Source organism: Cannabis sativa, chromosome 6 (assembly GCF_029168945.1).
Source record: "Cannabis sativa cultivar Pink pepper isolate KNU-18-1 chromosome 6, ASM2916894v1, whole genome shotgun sequence".
Classification (NCBI taxonomy): domain Eukaryota; kingdom Viridiplantae; phylum Streptophyta; class Magnoliopsida; order Rosales; family Cannabaceae; genus Cannabis; species Cannabis sativa.
In genome coordinates this window covers 68,537,901-68,557,448 of record NC_083606.1, presented here as the reverse complement: position 1 = coordinate 68,557,448, position 19,548 = coordinate 68,537,901, and the positions used below count along the sequence as shown (strand labels likewise).

The following is a 19,548-nucleotide window of genomic DNA, read 5'->3' as shown; positions in this document are numbered from 1 at the left end:
CATTTTTTCTTTTTTGAGGCCTTTACATCCTGATTATTGTTGGATCAACACAATTGTGTTATGACATTCATACAAGTATAAGCTTCTCAGATCAATCAAGTAATTAATGTGATTATCTAACTTGGGAAAAGGGACCTTCCAATCTCCAAAGTAGTGCTTAATATCTAAATATTTAAAGCTGATATGGGATGGTAGAGGTTCAAGAACAGTCTCATGGGAGCTATTTAATTGTGAAATTGAGCTTCCTTGGCCTCTTCATTGTGTTATTCTCTCTTTACAAACCTTCCAAACATATTTTACAAAGCTTTGTTCAAGTAGGAAAATCTCTCATTTTTCATGAGATGTTATGCAAAATCATGCATGATGAATTCTATGGCATTATCATAATCATATTCAAAATTAGTTCACTGTCAAATTTTGAAGACTAACTTAACCCATTTATTCAAATTCATGTTGGTAGTTCATCCTTGAAAGCAAACAAGAGTCCTACATGTTCAAACTTATTTGTTCAAACTCATGCTTAGGGGTGGATTGTATGATTTTAGTACTATATTGTGTTTGATGTAGTATAGGACTAAATCTAGTGTAGATAGGTTTTTTTGTATATAATATAATTATATTTTTTAATAATTAAATTTATTATATTGATATACTAATATTTAAAAAAAAATATATATTGTGAGAATTCATAGACATTATAAAAAAATAATAAATGGAATGTAACGTATTTTCTAATAAAATATATTTTTAATTTTATTTGTTAATAGAAAATTATGTTAAATAATATTTAATAAAACTAAAGTAACAAACTAAATATTTTTTTAATAAAAATAATTAAATGTTTATGATATATAGTTTACTATTTTAAAATTTAAATTTATATTATAAAAATAAAAAATAAACAGAAAATATTTTAATAAAACTTAAAATTAGCATGACTTATAATTTCAAATAAAAAAAACTTATATTTTAATATTTTAATACATATGTAGTTTGAAAAAAAAAATAGTTTCTAATTGTTTTATCCAATCCTTAGTTAAAAAACATAGGAATGGACTAGATTGTACAATCCTACCATGTTATCCTATGTATGGCGGACTTAGAATTTAAATTGAAAGGTCGTACTTTTTTTTTTATAAGGGAGAGGAGTATTTTTTTTTTTTTAATTAATTAGCAATTTCATCTTTGAACTTTTGATAATATTAATTTTGCCCCCTAAAATATACGGTTTGTTAAGAATCTCCCTAAATTTTTACATTTATAGTGTTGACCGAGGTTTTCGGCAACTAATAAAATACGAATATAATAGTGAGCTATAAGAAAGCGAGATGAAGACTTTTTACGTGGTTGGGGCGTTAATGAGCCTTAGTCCACGAGCCACTGATATTTATGGATGTCTTTAATACAGATCTTACACTTGGGAGAATATCTCTCTCTTTAATACAAAGAATGTTCTTGGTGAGTTTTTTCTCTGTTTGCTCTTAAGCAGCCAAGATTCTCCGACCCCGTTAAATGAGCTTTGAGGGGGTATTTATAGTGTTTTAGAGGGGCAATCCCTAGAATTGTACTTACACATGTGTCTGTAAGTATCCATAAAGTTGGGCATTTCCGATGAATATACCATGGGTGATGCATGGTCAAATCCCTAGGTGCTGTAGGGTTTTTATGGAGAATGTCCTTTTTGTCTTATGATTGACGTGACTCTTCGCAGAGTAGCCGTCGCTAGACTTAAATGATCATTACTGTAGCGCTTTGTTTGGGGGATGTGCCGTCAGACTTTATTGCGTGTACAGTCCCAACACGCTTCCTCCCATGCAGCATTAAATGCGACTTGATGTCTCGGGAGAGACCTGACACATCCCGGAGTGCCTTTGAGCTATGCTCGCTTCCGGGAGTACCTTGTACTCCGGGTGCATCTTCCGGGACCCATTTGATTAACGCTTCCTGGTGTCATACAAGGACTTAGCAGTTCTCTCTCAAGTAATTTAATCCACGTGTCCCTTCCTGACTGGTCCACGTATATTGGGCGATTTTAGGAGTAACATTTACCCCCCAAGCCTTGTTTACTTAGTAAAAATAAACCAAGGCTTGTCCAAGTACCTCCAGTTGACTCCTCGTTTCCCCAGCTCGAGTCTCGAGCGCGTGGGGGACACATTAAATGAGGTTATTTAATGCGATACTACGTTGTTCGTAGGAATGTTTCCAGCCGCCTCCTCGGTCTTACGATACGATGTGGGGCGCGTGAAGGTGTGCCTAATAATGGCATTAAATGCAGTGATTCACTTTTGCAGAGGTCGATTCGTTTTACGCCCCCTGATTGATGCGGCGCATTGATGGTGTCAGACGGATACTCAAACGTTTGCACCGCCTTAATGGCGGATTGATCTGGCCCGTTGATCTATTGGGAATTCGAATCGCATGCTTCCCTAACCGTACGATTGGTAGGTGAAGGCGCCTGTTCCTCACGCATTTCTGCCTATAAAAGCCACCACCTTTCCTTCATTTTGGTTACTTTCCATTCCTTACCATTTTTGCTTGAATTTCTCAGAGAGAAAATTTCCTCAAAGTAGCACAAACCGCCTTAACACTTGAACATTTTCTGTAATCTTCCAGTGTTCGATTTCACCAGTGCTTCTCAACTCTTGCTCAGTCATACCCAGTACCCCCAGTTCAACAATCAACTGTAAGTTCTTCGAATCTTTAGACTCTAGCATGCTTACATTTATTTTGTTTGTTTTCTGGGTTCGTACTCAGAGATTTCTGGAGTGTGAGTGTTTGAGCTCTTTGAGTTCTGCTCTTACATTTCACTGTATTAGTTGTAGTCGTACAGTTTTGTTTGAAGAAGGCCGTGTATCCTTCGTTTAGCATTTGCTTTAGGGCATAGGAAGACCTTTTTCTTTTCCTTTTTGCAAAACCGCTTTTACTGTGATTTTACTGCACCCGATACTTGTTCAGGGATTCTCTTTCGAGTTTCCCAGGTGACACGTGTCCGGAGGGGGCCTCTTTCCAGCGGTTAGGGGACCCCCACTCCCTTTTTTCTGGTTTAGGGTTTGATATGGGGCCTAACTGCTGGGTTTTTTCTTTTCGTTTTTCTCAGAGCATATCATGTCCGCTTCTGGCTCAAAGTCCTCGAAGAAGAAGGGGAAGAGTATCGCCACCCTGGAGGAGGTTTCTCTGGGACCTGTTGCCCAGGAAGACTATCTCTACCGGAAGGCCCAGGAGAAGGCGTATTCCAGTGCCCAGGCTGCCTCTGGGAGAGGGCTCCGTGTGGGGAGCCCGGTGGTGCGGAGGAGCCAAGCCATCGGCGGGAAGTCCGAGGCAAAATTTTTTTGACAAGATTCTTCAAGAAGAGATTGGAGGTCCTTCCGCCGGGGGACCTCTTCGTCTTGAAGGTTCTTCCGAGAACCAGACTTCCCGGCCTCAGCCTTCAGTCCCCGAACCAAACTCGGGCGCTCCCGGTGCTAGCACTTCTGGTGCTGGTGGTAAGTCTCCTTTGATAATTCAATATGTCCCTTCTGTTGATGAATATACCAGTCGTAGGCCCATAGGGTTCGACGAGCGTCTACGTAGGTTTAAGATGCCGTCGACCCGGTGGGGGGATCATTTGAAGGAGTTTTATTTTACAAACTTAGGAGATTACCTAGGTCGGTCCCGGATGGGCCCCGGCCCTCCGGAACCTATTCCCTTAGGTCCGTCGGCTTACATAGCGTCCAGCTGGTTTCGGCCCTCGGACAGTTACCTTGGAGATGATGCTGCCAGCATTAAAGTTCAGGACTTTGCTAGGGCCGAACTAGGGAGTCCGGGTAGGAGTAGTTTATTTACTGCGCCTTTTTGCAAGTAGTTTCTCACGGACTTTTAACACTTGCTTGTTTTAATGGAACAGGTACCTCCATGGATGCCATCCTGGAACGGCTGGCTGGGGTCCATACTCCGGTGGCTCCTCCGGTGTTCACCCCCTCTCCCCCGGCCCCTTCCTTGAAGGTTTCTTCCGGCGCTCCTCCCGAAACCATCGACTTGGTGGATGACGAGGAGGCGCTTCAGGGAGAAGGCCAGGGGAAAGGATGGGACTTCTCGGAGGAAGCCGCCGAGGGTGCTGGAGACCCTCAAGCTCTCCCAGTGGTAGCAGAGGAGGACGAGGAGTCAGAAGTGGCTCTGATCCGCAAGCGCAAGGGCAAGATGATTGCCCAAGACGAGCCGAAGAGGCCTCGGAGGGCCGACACTCCCGCTCATGGCCTAGACGGCGGGGTGTCTCCAATGGAGGAAAATCCTGCTCCTCCTCGCATTGAGCTTACCCCGATTCCGGGGGATGAGGCGAGGCAGGAGCTTCGCATAGCCAAGCACAACTACGCTATGGACGAGTACTCCCGGGGATATGCCGATGTGGAGGCCCTTAGGAGGATCCTGCGGGCGGAGGTTGAGGCGAGCATTAACCATCCGGAATATCATGATCCGTGGAACCTCAACCTGGATCCTTTGGCGAGGCGGTTCCGTCCCCTCCTTGGGCCCACTCTGGCTCCTTTTGCTGCGGAAATGACCGGTGAGTTCGCCTCTCAGCTTACACGCTGTGCGCCCAAGCGGTTTGCCACTTGTGCCTCTCTGAACTCTATCTTCCAAGTCCAGGACCTCAGCCATTCCCTCACAGTGGTAAGTACTTTGCAATTTCTTACGTTTCCTTTTTGGTGTTTGTATTTTGTTTTCTTCCTTTGAGGAATTTTCCCTTACATCCCATTATGGCTCAGCTTGCAGCTGAGGCTGGTCGCCTCTCCAAGAACATCATAAGCCACGGCTTCGCTCTGTCCGATTTTGGGGACATGAACGACGTCAAGAAGGTCCTTCAAGACCTTACTGCGGAGAGGCTGATCTACCAGGAGGCCGCCGAACGCCAGGAGGCTGCGGCCAAGGCTAAGGAAGAGAGGGCCAAGGCCAGGGAGGAGGAGGCTATCCGGAGGGAGGCTCAGGCGGAGGACATGATCCAGGCCGAGGCCCAGCGGAGAGGCAGGATGGAGGCCCATCATCAGGAGGAGCTGAGGGCTCGGCGGGGGCTGCCGAGAAGGCCGGGCGGGACCTTCGGGAGGCCGGGGGAGGCTTTGGACGAAATGGCCGCCAAGGTGAAGTCTCTAGAGGAGACTCACCGGTCGGATATTGAATCCAAGGCCGCTCCGTTGCGGAGTTGAAGGAGCTTCGGGACTACAAAGATCAGTCTATTAGGAAGGCCAAGAGGGCCGAGCTCCTTTCTCCCGTCTCCTGCGCCCGGTGCCCGAAGCGCTTTGATGATGGTGTCTACATGGCTTGGGCCACCAACGATCAGAGCATCAAGCTTTCTTTCTATCCCAAACCCGAGGACATGATTGCCAAATTTCGGGAGAAGAAGAAGAGACTTGATGCTGAGCTTGAGGCACGGATCGGACCTCGTCTTCCGCCACGGGCTGACTGAGCTGCCCTATTATTGACCCAGATTATACCCGTTCTTTTCATAACTTTTTTTTTTCTTTGTACATATTTACTGCTGCCTTAGAACAGTTTACTTACAGGCAGCAGCCTTTATTTAAAGGGGAGACAATTTAAGGCCTGTCCCCGGGCCATTTATATGTGTATGACCTAACCTTCGGGTTAGGATATTTTATATTATTTTTTTTTATATATATATGTGCGATCTTTTTTCCACACTTCATATATTTCAACCTGTCCTTTGGCTCAGGATTTCATGCTTACGCCTTTTATTCTTTGCGCATGTTTATGACACCGCCCTGCGGGTCGGGATATTTTACTTAGCTTGACTGCCCTTTGGGTCGGGATGTTTTACTTAGCTTGACACCCTTTGGGTCGGGATATTTTACTTAGCTTAACCTCGCCCTTTGGGTCGGGATGTTTTACTTAGCTTGACCTGCCCTTTGGGTCAGGATATTTTACTTAGCTTGTTTTTGTTTGTCCGTGCGGTATACCCTAGTACCCCCCTGAGTGGCATAGAAACTTTGTTTTTAAGGCACTCAGTTTTATTTAATATAGAGGAGGCATACATTTGGACGGTACAAACCCTTTAAACAAAAGCTAAGTTTAATTCGCTTACCGGTAGTATTTTACGAGGTGATCGGCATTCCGGGCTCTTGGGACGGTAGTTCCGTCCATTCTTTTCGGTTTGTAAGTGCCGAGCCGATTTCGTCCTCGATTTCATATGGTCCTTCCCAATTTGGTCCAAGTACCCCCACTCGGGTTCTTGGGTGGTGAGAAGACCCTTCTAGGACCATGTCACCGATAGCGAATTTTCTCGTTTTTAACCTTGGAGTTAAAATACTTGGTCACCTTCTTTTGATAAGCGGCCATCCGTATTTGGGACTCATCCGGAGTTCCTCGACTTGATCCGAGCTTCTTGGAGCGGGGCACGATTGGTGGCGGATCATAAGTCGTTCTCTGTGGGATGGGAATAATGTTTCCACCGGGACCATTGCTTCACAACCGTATGCCATTGAGAACGGCGAGTGACCGGTTGTGGTTCTGGGGGTCGTCCGGTAGGCCCACAATACCCTTGGCAATTCTTCCGGCCAGTTATTTTTACAAGCCAACAGCTTCTTTTTCAAGGTGACCTTTAGGATTTTATTATTTGCCTCCGCTCCGGCCGTTTGTTTGAGGCCGGGCTACGCGGAGAAGCTTTTCACTACTCCGTGTCGGTTGCAGAAGTCAGTAAATTCCTCGCAATCAAATTGCTTTCCATTGTCTGAGACTATTTTGTGAGGTAAGCCGTATCGACACACTATGTTTTTGACAACAAAGTCCAACGCCTTCTTAGCGGTTATTGTCTTCATAGGCTCGGCCTGTCCATTTGGTGAAGTAGTCTACTGCTACTATTGCATACTTTACTCCTCCTTTTCCCGTAGGTAGAGACCCGATGAGATCTATGCCCCAGACCGCGAAGGGCCAGGGGCTTGTCATCAGCGTGATCTCATTTGGAGGAGCTCTCGGTATGTTCGCGTACCTTTGGCACGAGTCACACTTTTGGACATAGTCTATACAATCTTTTTTCATTGTTGGCCAGAAGTATCCCTGCCTCAATATTTTCTTTGAGAGGCCGGGTCCTCCCGTATGATCTCCACAGAACCCTTCGTGGACCTCCAGCTTGATTTGTCTAGCTTCGTGGTCCGATACACACCTTAAATAAGGCATGCCGAGTCCTCTCCGGTAGAGAATTTGGTCCATCATTACATAACGATGAGCACGATGCGAATCTTTCGAGACGGTGCCTTCTCTTGGGGCAACTCACTGTGGTTATGTATTTTATGATGGGGACCATCCAGTGGGTTCTTGCCCAACCGTTTGTGTGGTCTCTTTTATTTTGATGCTTGGCTCTGCCAAGCGTTCCACGGGTACTACCCCCAGTTCTTCGATTTCACTATCCGAGGCTAACTTAGCCAGACAGTCCGCGTGAGCGTTCTTTTCTCGGGGGATTCTTTCTATTTTGTAGTCCGTGAACTCGTGGAGCAGTTCCCGGACTATTGTAACGTACGCGGCCATTCTTTCGCCGCGGGTTTGGTATTCTCCGGAAACTTGGTTTACGACCAGCTGGGAATCACTGTAGATTTCCACCCTCTTGGCTCCTACAGCTTTAGCCAATCTTAGCCCTGCTATTAGAGCCTCATATTCGGCTTCATTGTTCGAAGCTGTGAAGTTGAATCGGAGTCTTTGCTGGAGCCGCAACCCGGTGGGTGATATCATAGCTACTCCGGCTCCCGAACCGTTTTCGTTTGAAGCTCCATCTACGAATACTCTCCAAGTGGGGATGGGTGGCTCTGGAGTATTGGCTGTTGCCTCGGCTTCATTACATTCGGTGATGAAGTCGGCCAAGGCTTGGCCTTTTACAGAAATCCGGGGCACGTAATGCAAGTCAAACTGACTCAATTCCATTGCCCATTTGAGGAGTCTTCGGAGGCTTCGGGTTTACGGAGGACTTGCGGAGTGGATGATTGGTCAAAACTACGATTGGATGGGCTTGGAAGTATGGTCTCGGCTTCCGTGATGCCATCGGGAGGCGAATACCGGTTTTCGATGACCGGGTACCTCGTCTCGGCTCCTATCATGCGTTTACTAACATAGTACACGGGATCTTGGACCTTTTCTTCCTCCGGACCAATGCGACGCGACCGCATGTTCGGAGACCGCCAAGTAAAGGAACAAGTCTTCTCCAAGGACGGGCTTTGATAGGATAGGAGGTTTTGCCATATGGTCTTTTAACCTTTTGAATGCCTCCTCGCATTCGTCCGTCCATTCGAACTTTTGGCATCTCTTCAGTATGTTGAAGAAGGGTATGCACTTGTCCGTGGATCGTGAGATAAAACGGCTCAACGCGGCTACCTTTCCGGTCAAACTTTGCACGTCCTTATGTTTCCTGGGGGATGGCATCTCCAAGAGAGCTTGAATTTTCTCCGGGTTCGCCTCGATCCCTCTCGTCGACTATGAAGCCCGGGAATTTTCTCGACTTGACTCCGAAGGTACACTTCTTCGGATTGAGCTTCATGCCGTATCTCGGACGACTTCGAAACATTCTTCTAAGTCGTCCGCATGGCTATTGCATGCTTTGGATTTGACGAGCATGTCGTCTACATATACTTCCATGTTTCGTCCCAGGAGGCTTTTAAACATCCGGTTAACCATTCTTTGATAGGTTGCTCCGGCGTTTTTCAGTCCGAAAGGCATGACTAGGTAACAGTATACCCCCTTATCGGTCCTGAAGCTAGTGCACTCCTGGTCTGCCGTATGCATCTTTATTTGGTTGTACCCGGCATAGGCATCCATGAAAGATAGCAGTTTAAATCCGGAGGTGGCGTCCACCATCTGGTCAATCCTGGGCAGCGGAAAGCAGTCCTTTGGGCAGGCTTTGTTTAGATCTGTGAAATCTATGCAAACCCGCCAAGTTCCGTTCGGCTTGGGCACCAGGACCGGATTGGCTAGCCATTCCGGATAGTATACGTCGCGGATCATGCTGTTGGACAAAAGTTTATCCACCTCTCTCTCTAAGGCCTCGGCTTTCGCCGAGTCGAGCGGGCGTCTCTTTTGTTGTATAGGGGGCATGTCCGGGTTGACGTTGAGGACATGCGTGATGACATGAGGGCTGATGCCGGTCATGTCCTCTTGGCGCCACGCAAAAACATCAATGGCGCCCTTCAGTGTTTTTATTATTTTATCCTTTTCCTCCGGATCTAGGCCTCTCCCTATCCGGAGTACTTTGGTGGAGTCGTCGTCGCACACTGGTATCTCTTCGACGTCCTCCATTGGTTCTACGACCCTTTCGGATCCTATACGAGGATCCAACTCGTCTTTTTCAGCCTTCTCTACTTCGGGGGGCCCCCGGACCATGAGTACTGGCAAATGGGCGGCAACATTGTAACATTGCCTGGCCTCTCCTTGGTTTCCCCTCACCGTTCCGACTCCGGCTTCCTGGGTGGGAAATTTTAGGCATAGGTGTCGGATAGAAGTTATTGCACCGAAGTCGACGAGGGCCGGTCGGCCTAAGATTGCGTTGTAGGCTGTTGGACAGTCTACCACCACGAAGGTGCAATACTTAAACGTGCTCTGCGGAGTGTCCGGGCACAGGGTAACTGGGAGCCTGACTTTTCCCCTCGGGATTAGAGTTGTCCCGTTAAACCCTGTGAGCTGCGATCCGCTAGGGGAGAGGTCCCGGTCGGTCAACCCTATCGCAGTGAAGGCCTCTTTGAAGAGCAAGTTCACAGAACTTCCATTATCAATCAGGACCCTGGCCACCACTTTATTTGCAATGGGGGTCTCTATGACCAGCGGGTCGTGATGAGGAAAACGCACCGTCTTGGCGTCTTCTTCCGTGAACGTTATGGGTTGGTCCATTAGCCGAGGCCTTTGAGCTGGGAGTTGAGTGACCTCCCACACTTCACTGTGCCTTGCGGCCTCGGCATATCTCTTTCGCTCCTTCCGAGTGTTTCCTCCGATATGGGGACCTCCGGAGATCATGGCTACCCGTCCATTAGGCCGAGGCGGTAGTCCGGGTATATCTTGGGTGTCACTGCGGGAGCGGGAGGCAATACTCTGCTGTACCCCCGGTGTCCCCGAAGGCATGCCCCCGGCCACCTGCCCGGGTTAAGGTGGGGTAACCTATTTTTGACCCACTCATAGAGGTGGCCCAACCGGATCGGATTCTCGATCTCATCCTTGAGATTTTTACACTCGTTGGTCTTGTGACCGATGTCATTGTGATATTCGCACCTTTTGCTCGGATCTCTCCGAGAGCCGTCCCCGTACAAAGGTGGGGTCTCCGTGTAATGCGTATTCGCCTTGTGGCAAAATAGACACGTTCTGGGAGTCCGTGAGCTCGTGTGCGGGTGTATTGGGGTGTGTGCCCCTTCTTTTGGCGCTTCTCTCCGTTCGGGTCTTTGCCCTTGGAGGACCTCTTGCTTCTAGACCCTTGAGTGGGGCTGTTAAGCTAGCGGTTGGGGCAGCTGTGAATGAGCCCGTCCATTCACCCGGACGGATTGCCGTAATGGGAAGATCTTTGGGGGGCGAACTTGCCCTTGGTTGTACCGGGAGTGGCGTAAAACCGTATGCCACTAACCGGAGGGGTCGCGGTCGGGACGGTACCGAGGGCGATACTCACGGCATGTATCCTGCCATCCGGTTGGATAATAGCCCCCGTAAGCCACAATACGGGCTTCTTCGAGGTTAATATATTTTTGGACTCGCTTACGGAAGTCCCGAAGGCTAGCGGCGCCTTCTTGCGTAATTCGTTCCGAAGGGAGTCCCAAGACGGATTCCCCTTGCTTGGAGAAGCGCAAGCTGTTGTCCGTCGTCAACCTTCTTGGTCTTCGAGGCTTCCTCTCGGAACCTCTTGATGTAATTTTTTAGAGTTTCGGTGGGTAGTTGCTTGATGTTAGTCAAGGCACTAACTTCCAAATTGACCTTCCTGGCGGCGACAAATTGCCTCCGGAAGTTGGTTTGGAGTTTGTTCCAACATCCCACCGATCCTGGTTCTAGTTTCTTGAACCACTCCTCCGCCGAACCGCTCAGAGTGAGGGGGAAGCATAGGCACTTGGCGTCATTGCTGACCCGCATGACTGTCATGACTCGGTTGAATCGTGACAGGTGATCACTGGGGTCGGAGTTCCCAGTATATGCCGCCATTTCGGGCATTTTGAAGTTTTTAGGGAGCTCCGCCTCCAGGATATGCTTAGCGCAGGGCTCCCGGTCCTCACTGTCCGAGTCGGAGTCATCTCCCTTTTGCCTTCGGGAGACTCGGGCAATATCTTTTCGAAGGCTGGCAAGCTCTGCCATAATCCCTTCGTTTACGATGCAGGAGACTTCGGGTCTGTATCTTTTTTGATCAAGGTGATCCCGGAGGTCACCTTGATTCCCATTGATTTGATTTCTCAAATCAACGGGTGGACATTTTTGTCCTCCTCTTCCTCTACCCCCCGGTTCCTGGTGCACGGAAACGCTCTTTCGGTCCCCTCGATCCTGAGGGCCAAGACTCCCTCTTCGGGGCTTGCCCCTCTGCGGACCTTTCCCTTTAGGGAAATCTGAGCGGACCTTGCGCGGATCCTGCGCCTTTTTCTTCCGACCAGGGGCAGAAGTAGGGTTTTTCGTTTGGTTTTTCTCAGCAGGGTGCCTTATAGGGCTAGGTTCCCTGGGCCTTTGCTGCTGGGAATTGGGCGACGACGTAGCTGGCTCCCCATCGAGTCCAGCGGCCATTGCCTTGGGATGCACGTGAATGCCAGCGGCCTCCATGGCTAGCATCACCTCGTGCATCTTTTGATTTTGCACTTTCTGAGCTTCGATCTCAGCTTCGTGATCGATAGCTTTTTGTCTGAGGAGCACCAGCTCTTGGTAGCTTCCATCATCGTAAGCATATTCGTCGAGGTGTTCCTCGTGGTTTTCATCTGGAACTTCTTCCTCGGACTCCTCTGCTGCCCTTGAAGCTACATCCTCTTCGTTGGGATCTTGAGCGTCTTCTAGAGGGCGAGGGTGACGTGTAGCTCTTGTCTCCACCATTGTTGTGAAGTTAAATGCTTGTTGCGAAGCAGCTTTCCTCAGCTCTCAATGAAAGCACCAAAATGTTGACCGAGGTTTTCGGCAACTAATAAAATACGAATATAATAGTGAGCTATAAGAAAGCGAGATGAAGACTTTTTACGTGGTTGGGGCGTTAATGAGCCTTAGTCCACGAGCCACTGATATTTATGGATGTCTTTAATACAGATCTTACACTTGGGAGAATATCTCTCTCTTTAATACAAAGAATGTTCTTGGTGAGTTTTTTCTCTGTTTGCTCTTAAGCAGCCAAGATTCTCCGACCCCGTTAAATGAGCTTTGAGGGGGTATTTATAGTGTTTTAGAGGGGCAATCCCTAGAATTGTACTTACACATGTGTCTGTAAGTATCCATAAAGTTGGGCATTTCCGATGAATATACCATGGGTGATGCATGGTCAAATCCCTAGGTGCTGTAGGGTTTTTATGGAGAATGTCCTTTTTGTCTTATGATTGACGTGACTCTTCGCAGAGTAGCCGTCGCTAGACTTAAATGATCATTACTGTAGCGCTTTCTTGTTTGGGGGATGTGCCGTCAGACTTTATTGCGTGTACAGTCCCAACACGCTTCCTCCCATGCAGCATTAAATGCGACTTGATGTCTCGGGAGAGACCTGACACATCCCGGAGTGCCTTTGAGCTATGCTCGCTTCCGGGAGTACCTTGTACTCCGGGTGCATCTTCCGGGACCCATTTGATTAACGCTTCCTGGTGTCATACAAGGACTTAGCAGTTCTCTCTCAAGTAATTTAATCCACGTGTCCCTTCCTGACTGGTCCACGTATATTGGGCGATTTTAGGAGTAACATATAGAAATTTAGTCCTCCTGTTAGATTATGTCCCATTATTTCGTTTAAATGCTCACGTGTCTTTATAAATTAGCAACTTTGACCCCTAAACTTTGACAACTATCAAATCATATCTCTCAAAATAAAATGATAAAGACTCTAGTAAGGAGGTCCACAAGAGAGCGTAAACTAACTTCATGATACAATCTTCATGAGTATGTAATGCTCACTAATGGTGGAGAGCTAAAAACTTATCAAGAAACCATTCTACTTAAGCATAAGAATGAGTGGATGAAGCCATGCAAGAAGAGATGGGATCCTTGTATGAGAATCAAACATATCACTCGGTAAGGGTGCCTAAAGGGAAGAAAGCTCTCAAGAACAAATGGGTTTACAGGCATAAGATTGAAAACAATGGCTCACAACGGTACAAGGCACAATTGGTTGTAAAAGGGTTCGGTCAAAAGAAAGGTATTGAAGGACTTAGGATCGGTGAAATAAATACTTGGAATGAAGATTTCTCATGACCGGAAGAATGAGAAACTTTGGCTATCTCAAGAGCTTATGTTGAAAAAGTTCTTAAAGATTTAACATGAGCAAAGCTAAAGCAGTTTGTTGTCCACTTGCAGCCCATTTCAAGCTAAGTTCCAAACAGTGTCCTACAAATGAAAATGATAAACAAGAAATGGCTTCAATACCTTACTCGTCTGTAATAGGTAGTTTGATACAGGCTATGGTCTGTACAAGGCCAGATATTGCTCATGCAATTGGACTTGCTAGCCGATTCCTATCAAATCCTGGTAAGGATTACTAGGAAGCAGTGAAACGGATATTGAGATATCTATGAGGTACTTCCAGGTTGTGCTTATGCTTTGGCAGTGGTGAACCTATCCTTGATGGGTACACAGATGCAAACATGGTTGGTGATTTTGATTCCAGGAAATCCACTTCAAGGTTCTTGATGACATTTGCAAGGGAAGCTGTTTCATTGCAATCAAGGTTACAAAAATCTGTTGCTTTGTCTACTACAGCAGCTGAATACATAGCTGTAACTGAAGCTTGTAAGGAAGCTTTATGGATGAAAAAGTTTCTGTAAGAATTGGGCTTGCAGCAAGAACGATACATTGTCTATTGTGACAGTCAGAGTGCCATTCACCTCTAATGAATCGGATGGAATGATAAAATTGAACTTATCAAAATATTCCTCTTGAAATCAATTGATGGAAGATTTGCTTTATTGTAAAAAATTGTACAAACCTATTAAAGGTAGTGAAAAGTCGTCTAAGTTAGATGATGAGGAATGTGAAGTTCAACATAGAAAAGTCATTGCCTATATTAGACGATGGATGGATATAAATATTCATTAGTATATCTCTAATGAAACCAGAGCTAATGTTGTTTGGAAAAAGCTAGAAAATCTCTTTGCGAAGAGAACGATTGGTAATAAAATTTCTCTACATAGAAGACTTGTAAATTTGAAGTACAAGAATGGTGGTAGTATGGTTGAGCATACAAGTCAATTTCAAAGTCCGAAACCAATTAGTTGCCATGAAGATGAATATGGATAATGAAATGCAAGAATCATTACTCATCAGTTCTTTACCTGACAACTGGGAAACTTTGGTGGTAGCGGTTTCTAATTCCATGCTAGAAGGGACTTTGACTATGGATTTGATCAAAGATAGTTTGCTTAATGAAGAGGCCAGAAGGAAAGCACAAGGTGAATCTTCTTCTTCTTCTAGGGCTCTTGTTACTGAAAAGCATGACAACGGGGACGGAGTCAGACTGAAAATCAGCATGGTTCTAGAAGAAGATCTAAGTCTCGAAAAGATATCAAGTGTTATTATTGTAACAAGTTAGGTCACTTAATAAAGGATTGCAAAATATTAAAAAGAGAGCATAATCAAGGGAAAAATGAGAAAGAGACTAATACAGTTTCCATTGAAGGTGATGTTGTAATTGTATGTGATGATGGGTGTGTTAGTCTTGTAACCCAAGATTACAGTTGGGTGATTAATTGTGGTGCTTCATTCCATGTCATTGCTTGTAGTGATTTCTTCACTTCTTACACTATTTGTGACTTTGGCAATGTCATAATGGGAAATAATTGTGCATCAAAGATTGTGGGTATTGGAGATATTTACATGGAAACCAGTGTTGGGAGCAAATTGATTCTCAAAGATGTTAGGCATGTTCCATACATTCGCCTTAACTTGATATCTACTGGAAGACTTGATGATGAGGGGTTCATAAACTGGTTTGGTGAAAGTAAATGGAAGCTCTCCAATAGTTATCTTGTAGCGGTGAGAGAAAAGAAAGTGAATACTCTCTATATCATGGAATCTAAGCTACACAAATGATAGATTAATGCAGTTCAGAAAGATGCAAGTATTGATCTTTGGCACCAGAGGCTCGGTCATATCAATAAGAAAGAACTCCAAACTCTTGCTAGAAAGCAATTCTTATTGAATTTACAAGGCACGCCTATTAAACCTGTGATCATTGCTTAGCTGAAAAAACACATAGAGTTTCTTTTCATACAAGTCCACCATTTAGAAGATATAATGTTATTGATTTGATTCACACTGATGTCTGTACTATGAAAATTAGAACTCTTAGAGGTGCACTTAATTTTGTTACTTTTATCGATGACCATTCTAGAAAAGTTTGGATTTTTTCTTTGAAATCTTAAGACCAGGTGCTCAATGCTTACAAAGAACTTCATGCCAAAATTGAAATTGAAATTGCAAGGAATTTAAAGTGTGTTCGAGCAAATAATGGTGGTGAGTATATGAGTCCATTTGAATACTATTTGTAGATTCCATTGAATCAAGCTTGAGAAGTTAGTTCTAAAAACTCCTCAACATAATAGTGTGGGAGAACGAATGAACAAAACATTTGAAGAAAAGATTAGGTGTATGCTTTCCCATGCCAAGCTACCTAAATATTTTTCGGGGGATGCTATAAGAACTGTAGTTGATTTGATTAACCTTTCTCCTTCAGTTCTTTTGAACGGTGATGTGTATGAGAGAGTATGGAAAGGGAAAGATGTCGCATATGGTCATTTGAGAGTCATTGGGTGAAGAGCATTTGTTCATATTCTTAAAGATGAGAGATCCAAGCTTCATGATAAAGAAAAACCATGTATTTTCTTAGGATATTTTCATGAAGAGTTTAGGTATAGATTATGGGATCCCATGAACAAGAAGATTATTAGAAGTAGGGATGTGGTATTTCTTGAAAATCAAATGTTTGAAGATAGTGAAAAAGTTCAAAAGAAAAAGTCCCATGTTAATGTTCAAAATATATTGTAATTATCTGCAATAGGTTTTCCCCAACAACACCTACCATAGAAAAAGAGAATTTTGTTGTTAATTGTGGCCCATTTCATTTATAGTTGCACAACCAAAACCAGTATAGGTAATCAGTGGTAGCAGTTGAAAGTACTATATAATATCCATTCATTCCCTTCCATAATCCATCCCCACTTCAGTCTCTAAATTCAACACTTTTCTTTTATTTTTTCATTAAATAAAATCATAAATATATAAATATATATATAGCTCAACTCATTATTATTACACCGACGTGGAATTTAGATCCTCCTCTTTCCTCAGATCTCATCTACACAGACAGAGACTCAGAGAGAGAGAGAGAGAGTGTGTTACTTTATGTCGTTTTGCTTTTGTGCTCATACAACTTGATACCCAATACTCTTTTTCATTTTCAGATTGGTTAAAAAGATTCTTGGCTTACAAGGTCTCTCTTCTCCAATGGCGGTGGCCGTTCGAGGAAGCCGTGGTGGAGGAGGTGGATTGGGTTTTGGTGGCTTCAGTTTCCGGAGCTTCTTCTCCTATCGGATCTTTGTTTCTGCTATGTTTTCGCTTCTCTTCATTGCCACGCTCTCTGTTCTTCTTACCACAAATCCTTCAACTCCACACCACCGTGATTCTGTAAGTTTTATTCTGTTTTTATTAATGATGGGAAAAACCCATTTTGGAAAATTGCGAAATTGGTTATTTGAGGAAAACCCAATTGAGGATTTGAAAAATGTAGCATAACCCAGATTTTAGTTTTGAACAATCTTTTTTTTTTCTTTTTTGGACAGACACTTCCGAGTAATGGTATACATAGAACGTTTCTTGCTTTGCAATCTGATCCTTTAAAGACTAGATTAGATTTGATTTATAAGCAAGCAAGTGATCATATGACTTTGGTGAATGCTTATGCGGCTTATGCAAGAAAGCTTAAGCTTGATATATCTAAACATTTGAGATTGTTCAATGATTTGGCTTCGGATATTTCGGATCTTCAAATGAAACCCACTTACCGAACGTCCTTGTTTGAATCTGATGGTCCGGTTGATGAGGATGTTTTAAGACAGTTTGAGAAGGAGGTGAAAGATAAGGTTAAAACTGCAAGATCAATGGTTGCGGAATCGAAAGAGAATTATGATACTCAGCTAAAGATTCAGAAGTTGAAGGATACCATTTTTGCAGTTAATGAGTTGCTTATGAAGGCGAAAAAGAATGGTGCTTTCGCGAGCTTGATTGCTGCAAAATCAGTACCGAAGAGTTTGCATTGTCTTGCTATGAGGCTTGTTGGGGAAAGAATTTCGAATCCAGAGAAGTATAGGGATGAAGGGCCTAAACCTGAATTTGAAGATCCAAGTTTGTATCATTATGCAATTTTCTCAGATAATGTGATTGCAGTATCGGTTGTAGTTAGATCTGTTGTTAAGAATGCTGCAGAACCTTGGAAACATGTTTTTCATGTGGTTACAGACAGGATGAACCTTGCAGCAATGAAAGTTTGGTTTAAGATGCGGCCAGCGGAAGGAGGTGCATATGTGGAGGTGAAGGCAGTGGAGGACTATACTTTCTTGAATTCTTCTTACGTGCCGGTTTTGAGGCAGCTTGAGTCAGCAAATCTGCAGAAGTTTTACTTTCAGAATCAGCAGGAGAATGCAACAAAGGATACAAGCAACATGAAGTTCAGGAACCCAAAGTACTTGTCAATGTTGAATCACCTTCGATTTTATTTGCCGGAGATGTATCCAAAGCTGCACAAAATTCTTTTTTTGGATGATGATGTTGTTGTGCAGAAAGACTTGACTGGGTTGTGGAAGATTGATTTGGATGGAAAAGTGAATGGGGCTGTTGAAACTTGCTTTGGTTCTTTCCATCGATACGCCCAATATTTGAATTTCACACACCCTCTAATCAGAGATAAGTTTAATCCCAAGGCTTGTGCTTGGGCTTATGGGATGAATATATTTGATCTTGATGCTTGGAGGCGTGAGAAATCCACAGAGCAATACCATTACTGGCAGAACTTGGTAAGTATATTTATGCTGTTTCCATAATACTTTTATGAGTTTTGTTTCGAAAATTTGACTTGCATACGACTTTAGATTTCCAATTTTCTCTCAAAAGTTGAAATATTGTTGCCTTTTCTTTCAATCAGAATGCAGATCGTTCGTTATGGAAACTTGGGACTCTTCCACCGGGTCTGATCACTTTCTACTCGACAACAAAGTCATTGGACAAATCTTGGCATGTGCTTGGACTTGGATACAATCCTAGTATAAGCATGGACGAAATCAACAAAGCTGCAGTCATTCACTACAATGGAAACATGAAACCTTGGCTCGACATTGCTATGAACCAGTATAAGAATCTTTGGACCAAATATGTGGATAACGACATGGAGTTCGTCCAAATGTGCAATTTTGGCTTATAGACAACACTACTAGCTTGGTTGCTCTGAATCGTTCTTCAGGTGACATAAAATACAGTAGTAGTATCAGTAGTTATCTCTCATGTTTTCCAGTAATTACCTCTCATGTTTACTTGTTCTCACATGTTTTTGGACCTCTTTCCGAGTTGCAACCCTCAGAGCGAAGCTCAGTGATTCTTTGTATTTGGTGGAAAATGGTGTCCGATAATTCTTTCTTTTATTGTTCATTCAGTAATTCATGTCAACTATGGATTTGTAAACAATGAGATCGAGTAATGTATACGGTGCAATGAATTTTTGGTTATTTTTACCATATTGTAATATTAAGATACAGATTGCAGGGTGTGATAAGACTTATCATATCCAATTTAGTGTACTTCTATATTCTTTTCCCATACTTTGTGTTTGATGATATTAAGTTCAACTGTAAAATCAAGTTCTTGATTCATGCCTATCTTTTTGATAAAGAGTTTATTTAAATATGACAACAGAGAGGACTCTATACTTATCATAAGTGTTCAGGAACAGATTCAGAGTCTTGCATGGGTTGAAGATACCTTTAATCTTATCTTTCTTCCCTTTCTTGAGTTTCTTTTAGATCAAGGCTTTGCTGCTAGTTGAGATCAGAAAAGTTAGCTGCATGGTGGTTGAATTCAATATTACCCCTCTAGCTTCTTAATAAGAGATTGCAAAATTTATGGATAGAGAAGAGAGACATTGGATGAATTTCAATGTAGGTCTGAAATTAATGTTTCGAGTCTGATATGTGATTGCGACCCCGTGTTCTTCTGATGCTCCATTTATAGCCTCTGATTTCTCTGATATGTTAGAGAATCATGAGGTTCTATTTCAAAACCAATTGGTTATGAGTGGAGTAGCCCATGTTCTTATATATGGTTCAATTTTTTACCATTTATTCTATGTGGGACAATGTCCACAACAATAGAGATTGGTTGTGTCAAATTATGACAGATAGGTTG

At 44.0% G+C, this 19,548-nt stretch overlaps 1 protein-coding gene across 1 annotated transcript; it reads left to right on the top strand.

Moving 5' to 3' along the window:
* Positions 1 to 15,828: 15,828 nt before the first annotated feature.
* On the top strand, positions 15,829 to 18,963 carry LOC115725070 (probable galacturonosyltransferase 9). Its single transcript, XM_061117509.1, has 3 exons — positions 15,829 to 16,782; positions 16,938 to 18,167; positions 18,296 to 18,963. Exons 1-3 carry the CDS (start codon positions 16,603 to 16,605, stop codon positions 18,569 to 18,571), a joined length of 1,686 nt encoding a protein of 561 aa, XP_060973492.1. The 5' UTR covers positions 15,829 to 16,602; the 3' UTR covers positions 18,572 to 18,963.
* The last annotated feature ends 585 nt before the right edge of the window (positions 18,964 to 19,548 follow it).